Below are 7,695 nucleotides of genomic sequence, written 5' to 3' on the forward strand. Positions count from 1 at the left end.
ATCCGGCTAGACATCCATTTGTAAATAATTTATAGTTTTAATAATTGTAATAATCCATATGTAGTTGTAGAAGTATTGGCTGGCATGCTGGTGAACGTCATTTTAAGGAACTAGGCTTGTACTCTTAAAAACATTAATAGCGATATGACTCCGATCAAAATTTAACATTTCGCTTGTGAAATAATTTAGTCAAAATTGTTCTCTTTTATGACACGTGATATGTCACCAGGGGGGGGGGATTTAGGCCTAGTTTTTCCCTTAATTGTCTAGCAATAATGGCCCCTTTTCGATATTTAAATCCTTCTCTACGATTTTTATGCGTGATTCTGAGCTGCATATTCTCCATCTCTGTCTGGAATTTTGTTTTCACCTTGTATATTTTAGTTTTCATTTTTTTTGTAAATTTTAATACTAAGTTTTGTCGGAAGTTTGTTCATCACGTTTTGCTCGATGTTGATATGTCAAAAAATAAAACACTAAACTTTAGTGAAATAGTGAAACTTTTTATTGTTTCTATTTTTAGTTGTTTTAGCTATTAGTAATAAACTGAAAACTCTTCAGGATTAATTACACACTTTTCTGGCGCTAAAACCTTTCCTTCCAATCTTTGTCCCCTGCCAGATAATGTGTAATGACCCATCCGAAAACCTTCTAGGTTCTAGACTTAAAGTTTGTATTCTATGTTCCCGGTCATTGCTTTCGATTGCCAGAGGAATGCCGAAAATTAAAGGATTTTTCTGGGAGAATAACGTCTGAGATGCTAAAAACCTTAGTTTTCTTTTGTGAATGAATTTAAAGCTCGAATTTAAATCTTCAAAATTGATGCACACATTCTTTCCTTCCACCCTCTATCCCCAGCTGGCAGGACTATGGTGAGTTTTCAACTAACTGTTTATTTTCTTTCTTTTGGTAATTTTTATTTTTAAATTCCTTCTTTTTTTATTAGATTTCATATAGAGCTTCACTTTAGTCCAGGAGTCAATTGCTGTGTTGAAAAGGATCTGCCCCCTGGCCCCGGCTTCCGACCACAGAGTAGAAATGAATCGGTAAGTTTGGCTATTTCTCTTAAACAGGGAATTAGAACTGCTATTTAGCATTTGCTTTTGATTTTGTGGGTGCTCTTTATTTAGTTTGTAAAAAGTTTACTAAGAGCTAAATTCTGAGTTTGTTTACAGAGAATGAAAGATCTTAAGGCGAACTGGTCAGCAGCATTGACAAAAAACCAACCAAGAGAAAAATCTCAGTAAAAAAAAGAAAGAAAAAAAAAAGAAAAAAAAGGACACAGTTAATTTAAATATTGACTCAATTTATGATAATCTTCTAAAGAGTAAGTCAACAGTAAATAAGGGAGTTAAGATTTTAAATAATCACCAGTGGACTATTTTACCTGCTAGACCAAAACGATTTGCTTCAGGAATAGGAAAAGGATCATTTCGTAACAAAAATAACAAAAGGATCATTTCGCAACAGAATAATTAAAGTAATTTCCAGTTTTTTTGTTTTGTTTTTTTCCTCAGTTACTCTGATTTTCTCACTGAAGTAACTCTATAATAACATCTTTTCCCTACGTGGATCAGTTTGCGCCAATTATATATATTTTTGTGGTGGTGGTTTTATTGGTTTTTAGTTTTAGCTTGGTTTTTTATCTTGTTCTTCTTGTGTTTCTTTCGTGCTGAAGACGCTTTTCACTGAGATTTTTCTTTTTGTTGGTTTTTTACAGAGAATTGCTGATAAAAATAACGAAAACTGAACTGTTCTTTTGGTATTGTAGCTATATTCCATTAGCGCTTACTGCATGTAATGCATGTATTAAAAAAAACAACAACACATGAATAAATTTATTGTGGGGGGGCAAAATACTGTGAGGGTGGGGACAAGTTCGATAAAAACGAAAAACAGGCAAATTATATACAGAGATTGTGGGATAAATCGAATCGTGAAGATTTTGACTGTTCTGGGAGGCGAGAACCCTCTGGGTGTCTCAGGAAACTTTGATAAAGCTCATTTTCTAGTTTTTACGGTCTTGAACTTCTTATAACAGAGGACTATTTCTTATTGTGCTTGAAAGTGCCGCAAAGCCCAGTGCCACCAGACGTTATAGAGACAGAAATTTGTGTTAATTTTGCTATCATTTGGTGAAGTAAATTTAATTTGTTCCCACTAGTCCAAGACGTTTTCCCTCATGCCGTTCTTCTTCTTCTTGCCCTTATGGGGCAGGAAGAATCAGAGTAATTATTCTGTTCCATAGAGGACATAATTACATCCAAATTGTCTGTTTCTCATTTTTGAATATGTATTACTGCAGTTGAATGTGTTAAGTCATGTGAGGTGTGACGTCTTTTGTTCAATTTTTAGGCCTCAAATTTGAGCTTCAACATCTATGCATTTCTAGAAGGTTATAGGAACTTAGCTTGTTTTGATAGTCTTGATGTAGCTTTAGAAATCTTCAACAAGGAGAAAACAAGATATTTTCCCCTAAAATTCCGTGATAAAAAGTGTGGTTCGGTTTCATCGGTACATCTGTGAGATATACCAGTAAGCCATCACTTTATTCCCTATTTCTGGAGAAAAAAAAACGCATTTTAAGGCCTAATTTGAGTTCTAGTAAAAGGAACGAAAAGTTAAATGTGTGCTCTAATTTCAATAAGTAAAGAACGATGTGGGCACTTTTTTTTTTTCATACCCGGGCACTTCGTATCAAAGGAGTTGTCGTAGAAAGTTCGAAAAGGGCTCATTCGATTGCAAATTGGAGTGGCTAGTGCCCTTTTTAATAGTCGAAAGTGATTGGAGGGCAACTAACCCCCCTCCCACGCCCATCATTCCCCCAAACACTTCCAATCAAAATTTTGAGATAGCCATTTTGTTCAGCGTAGTTTATTTCCAGATAGAAAATATCTTTTTGAGAAGGAAACTACCCAAAAATCCTCGGGGCAAGGGTTTTAAGCTATGCCCTGGGGACCTATGAGGTTTTTATAGAAGTCGTTTTCGTAGAAAATTCAAAACAGGCTAATTTAATTTAAAATTCAAAGGGCTAGTGCCTGTTTTAATAGTTGAAAGTGATTGGAGGGCAACTAGCCCCTGTACCACGCCCATTATTCTCCCAAACACATCCAATTAAAACTTTGAGATAGACATTTTGTTCAGCGTAGTTGATTTCCAGGTTTTTATAGAAGACGTTGTCGTAGAAACTTAAGAAAAGGGCTCATTTGATTTGAAATTCAAAGGGCTAGTGCCCTTTTTAATAGTCGAAAGTGATTAGTAATATTTTTTGTTGTTGCTGTTGTTTAGACCAGGGCACTTCGTATCGAAGGATTTGTCGTGGGAACTTCGAAAGGGGCTCATTCGATTGAAAATAGAAAGGGCTGATGCCCTTTTTAATAGTCAAAAGTGATTGGAGGGCAACTAATCCCCCTTCCACTCCCACCCTCCCATTTGCCTATTATGTTTAAAAAATAAATTTTGCCTTAAGATTAAATCAAAATGCACTGTGATAATGCTAATCCTAATAAGGCATCTCAGCAGTATCCGAAGAACGACTGAGGGTATTATGTTCAAACTGTCGAGGCTACTTCTGCTCTTAAAATTTAACCAAATCAAAATAGTGTAAGTGTATCAAAGCTATCAAAGAAAGTAAACAGATTTTTTTGCGAATGGTATCAAGTTTTCCATTTCAGGTCAACTAGAGGAGGTATGAAGCAGGCCAAACTATAAAATCTTAAAAAACGAAAAGATTTAAAGTGTTATTTTCTTTTTCCCTGAAAAGACTATGTCAATATAAAACGAACAGAAATTAATGAAAAAAATTTCCACAAAATAAGTTTTTCAAAGAAAAGTAAAGAACTCCATTAAACAAAAAATGATGAAAAATAAAATCAAATAATCTACCAAGCGTGAAACTGCCACAAATCGGCATCGATAAATAAATGAAACCCAAAACGAACAGAAATTAAAATAAATAACCGTGTCAAACTCAAAACGAGCAGAAATTAACATAATTTGGGCTCAAAACCCCTATGCCTTCCCAAGGCCAGAACAAAATTTGCACTTTACTGAGAAAAATATAAATGTTTTTACTTTTATAACTTTAATAAATCAAACAATTTTAACATTTTGATTACTAAATATTATTTAACATATCATTATCATTTAACATTTGATTACTATGTATATTAAACTGACAATGCACATTCATTTGTATTTTTTCAATAAAGTGAAAATTTTGTTCTGGCCTTGGGAAGGCATAGATGTTTTGCGCCCAACTTATGTTAATTTCTGCTTGTTTGGAGTTTGACTCGGCTATTTATTTTAATTTCTGCTTGTTTTGAGTTTCATTTGTTTATTGAAGCTGATTTGTGGTAGTTTCACGCTTGGTAGATTATTTAATTTTATTTTTGCTCATTTTTTGTTCAATGGAGTTTTTTACTTTTTTTTGAAAAACTTAATTTGTAGAAAAAGTTTTTTTAATTAATAGTTTTTTTAATTAAAAATCACCTTATTAAAATCTAATTGGCTTCAAGATTCCCTGTGTGAAATCTTAAACCGGTAAAAGGAGTAAAAGGTTTGTTCGTGAAATTGTGTTTCTCCAGATTTTTGATGGTGTTAGCAATCTAATCTTTTTCCGTTCTTCAATACACTGCTGTGACTAGGATGGGTGTCACCCATGGTTAACACAGAAAATGCTGCCCCTTTCTAAGTTCATTGAAACAACCCTACCTCGTTTCCGGTCTTGGAAACGGAAAAAATTGTCTCTCAATGTATCTTCCTATATTTAGGCGACACTCAAATAACAATTGATAAAAATTCTATAAATTTTGGATATTTTTTTTTCCTTAAAGGTTCTTTTTAGCACAAATTGTCAAAAGAAAAACTCTCACGACAAAATACAATTTTTGTTACGCTCACGTGAGAAATATATCAGTGATTTGCGACGGTTCCCTGGCTCCATTACTAAAATATTTTCTTAATCAGTAATTGAAAATTTTTAGAAATCTGCAAAACAAATATCTTCATAAAGTCCAAAGCGCTGTCATTTACTTTTGCGAGCTATTTCTGTTTGTGGTTGAGTTGCTATTTCTAGCGATATTAGAAATTTGGCCCATGGCAAAAAGCTCAAGTTTTGATTCACGAGTGATGCAATTTCCTTTATCGTTGGCCAGTGTTCACATAATAGTGATCCTGCGAGTTTTTTGTAGAACAAAATTGTTAATGAGATGCACCGTATTAAAGTTTGGAAGAGCTTAAAACTTGATTGCCTTGGTGTACAAAGGAAAAAAAATCAGATAAATATCCTGCGCCAAAGCGAGCAATCAATTTTAATTCCAAGTCCAATCATGTGATAAAAAGTTTGACATGTATTATTGGAGGCACAAAGGGGCCTTCTCTACCCAATACTGACTATTTCGAAGAAATGTTTGGATGTTGCACCTTGTTTGAAGCAGAGCCAAATAACCACAATATATGTTGTTGGAGAACAAAACTGGGCCAGAGAAAAACCCCTTCCCCCTCCTCTTTACTGCCCTCCTGCTTTTCAATCTATAAAAGTGGATGATATAGTGGCTGATTATCCCTTCAACATTTCCTCGCTTTAGCCCCTAAAAGATTTTAGAAAAAGAAGAAAAAATAGTCCTGTTGTATCTTGACGTTTGACGTGTATTACTGGAGCCACAGAGGGGCCTTCTCTACCCAATACTTACTATTGGGTAGTCTAGACCGAAATCACCCAAGGATTTTCAATCGGTTTTGTGTGACAACTAAAATGCTCCAGAGGCACCTCCATTACCCCGCCAAAGTTTTAGCCCGAAGGTAGGCATATTGTGCCTTTTTTAAATTGGAAATGTAGTCTATATGATTTGAGGCATGAAATAGGTCTGTTTCTGAGGCTTACTTCGCTTTTCCCGCCGTTGCACAAAAGCGACCATATCCACTTGAAACGTGATGTGGCAATTAATTTTGATGAAGCAGACAGGGGCTGTGAAATTTCGGTAGTTTATGAACTAATTTTTTTTTTTTTTTTTTTTTTTTTTTTTTTTTTTTTTTTTTTTTTTTTTGATGTGGCAATTAATTTTGATGAAGCAGACAGGGGCTGTGAAATTTCGGTAGTTTATGAACTAATTTTTTTTTTTTTTTTTTTTTTTTTTTTTTTTTTTTTTTTTTTACAAATGGGTCACAAAAAAAACCATAGAAATCTCCATATAATACTAACAAAACAAAACTGCATATAATACTGACAATATCAAAATCGGTCTCGACGTATATTAGCGTGTTTGGGATGACCCAAAAAAAGGAACATTTCAACTATAGGACATATATATTTGCACATTAGGGGGGGGGGTTAGGCAAAGCTTATATTAAATACGTAACCTAACTTAGCTACCTTTTAGTCCCCCTAAACCCCTAAAACTAAAGCTTGAATCTTTGTCACGGACTGAGCAATACCTCACTATGCAGCGGGAACCTGTTTATCAATACCGGCTTTGAGATTTCAATGCGGTCTTTCTTTCATGTATCCTGCATTTCAGAAGAGTACCGAAATTTCCTACGCCATCTGTATTAAACTTTCTAGAATGTCGTTAAATTTAGTAGTTAGGTACATACAGCCAAATAGACTAAAATATGATATTAACCGGTTATGGCCTCCAAAGTCTAGGTGTTTTGTTTCATTGTTCTAGAATTTCTCCTCTATCATGGAGATCTCTAGGGTTGAAGAACTACGTAACTATTCTTATTGATCTACTTTCTATTGTTTTTCGTTCCATTTTATGCTAGGAAAGTTTATCTTCATGCATGTAGCTCTACAACGACTATAAATAATAACACGATGAGGGTTACCACCACGGTAAGTTCCTAAAGTGCTACGATTGCCCAAATTTGCGTGCTACACAGCAATTTTCGATGCCACAGTTGAAAAATTGTCTGTAATAGTGCTGAAATAGCACTTTCCTGCTACAGGTGGCACCTTTGAGCACAATGCAATAACATAGTTTCTCAATCATCGGAAAAATGGGCATGTGGCACAATCACTCAGTGATAGTCATAATCAAATTGTTCTTACCACCTAAAGCATCGGAAAGATATACGAGAGGTTTTGTTTTTATGCAAAGTAGCGCAGCCTTATCTTGCATTTGTTGGAATAACAAAAAAAGACCGAATCAAGTTTTTTTGTTTTGTGGCAAATTCATAGACCGTGTACTTAAATATATTGTGCATTTTAAGACTAGGGACGTAAATGTTGCTTGTAGAAGAAACAGCGTATTTTTACAGCGTCTTTACAGAGTCATCATTTTTTCCTATTGAAAAAAATAACACAAAAAAAAGTTGATGGCGAAGAAACAATGTTGCTCAGCAACACTTCTCTCACTCAGCAACACTTCTCTCGCTGATGCTAATCTACAGTTCATGTAACACTTCATGTTGCCCGAGAAATGTAAATCTAATTTAATTGTGATTTAAATTGATGTTTAATTCTCTTTTTTTACGAATTTAAAATTTGAAAAGATAGTCTGTCCAGGTTTTCTGTCAATAAGTCTAGTTTTTTCGTCGGTTTTTTTTTTTATTTTTTTTTTTTTTGAATTTTCTATTTGGATTATGGAAATATTTTTCTAGCAAAATTAAAAGAGACTAAGAATAATTCTTCCTTTTTATTCCAATGGCACATTGAAAGGTATATACTCTTAATTGTTTCCTAAAAATTCCCCG

General features: G+C 34.2%; 1 protein-coding gene across 5 annotated transcripts in view; it reads left to right on the top strand.

Moving 5' to 3' along the window:
• LOC148939966 (inositol hexakisphosphate and diphosphoinositol-pentakisphosphate kinase-like) overlaps nt 1-7,695 on the top strand; it is a 221,663-nt gene that overhangs the window by 194,460 nt on the left and 19,508 nt on the right. For all 5 annotated transcript variants that reach the window (XM_089106213.1, XM_089106209.1, XM_089106211.1 and 2 more), the window contains one exon: nt 947-1,046. In XM_089106213.1, coding sequence (XP_088962339.1) covers nt 947-1,046 — 100 coding nt within the window. The remainder of the gene's footprint in view (nt 1-946; nt 1,047-7,695) is intronic.

Source organism: Artemia sp. Qi Xiang Cuo, chromosome 20 (genome assembly GCF_049724085.1).
Source record: "Artemia sp. Qi Xiang Cuo chromosome 20, ASM4972408v1, whole genome shotgun sequence".
In the NCBI taxonomy this organism is placed as follows: Eukaryota; Metazoa; Arthropoda; class Branchiopoda; order Anostraca; family Artemiidae; genus Artemia; species Artemia sp. Qi Xiang Cuo.